The 540-nt window shown below is 47.6% G+C and overlaps 1 protein-coding gene across 1 annotated transcript; it reads right to left on the bottom strand.

Moving 5' to 3' along the window:
* Positions 1-13: 13 nt before the first annotated feature.
* On the bottom strand, positions 14-498 carry LOC121940305 (transmembrane protein 150C-like; the record flags this gene model as incomplete). The annotated part of the gene is made up of 2 exons (XM_042483101.1): positions 14-262; positions 334-498. Coding segments are annotated over 2 exons (405 nt in total), but the record flags the coding sequence as incomplete, so codon positions are not given.
* Positions 499-540: the final 42 nt, after the last annotated feature.

Genomic DNA, 540 nt, shown 5'->3' with positions numbered 1-540 from the left:
TGTGGCAGGATATTACAAACGTTTAACCAGTCCTACTCTTTTTAATAAAATGCTCGGACTCTCTGCAGCTGAGTGAAAGGATACAGACTATCATGCAGACAGTGATGGATCCAGACAACAGGAAGCGGATGAAGCCGACCTTCCTGCCCTCGCTCTGCAGATTAACCGTCAGGGTGATGTAGGACTGCACCCAGCAGAACGACGCTCCCAGTCCAAACGTCACAAAGGTGCCCAAATTGTGGATCATCTCCTCAGTTAGTACCTGAAACCAAAATCTATTAATCAACTCAGATAAACTGATGAGTGCAGGTGTCTGTCAGCGGGGAAAGTTACCTGAAAGTTTCCTATGAGCGTCATCCCAAAGCAGCCGACAGAAAACGCGATCAGGCTGCCGACGTTGATCCACTGTTTGTCCATTCTGTGTTTCACCTGAAGGTACCTGAGGACGGCAATAATCAGCCCTGTAACGGAGAATGAAAGAATGAGACGGACGTGAGGCCACAGTGACCTTTGACCACCAAAATCTAATCAGTTCATCAT

Source organism: Plectropomus leopardus, unplaced genomic scaffold, assembly GCF_008729295.1.
Source record: "Plectropomus leopardus isolate mb unplaced genomic scaffold, YSFRI_Pleo_2.0 unplaced_scaffold83122, whole genome shotgun sequence".
NCBI lineage: Eukaryota > Metazoa > Chordata > Actinopteri > Perciformes > Serranidae > Plectropomus > Plectropomus leopardus.
The sequence above is the reverse complement of the archived record's forward strand: the minus strand, read 5'-3'. Positions and strand labels throughout refer to the sequence as shown.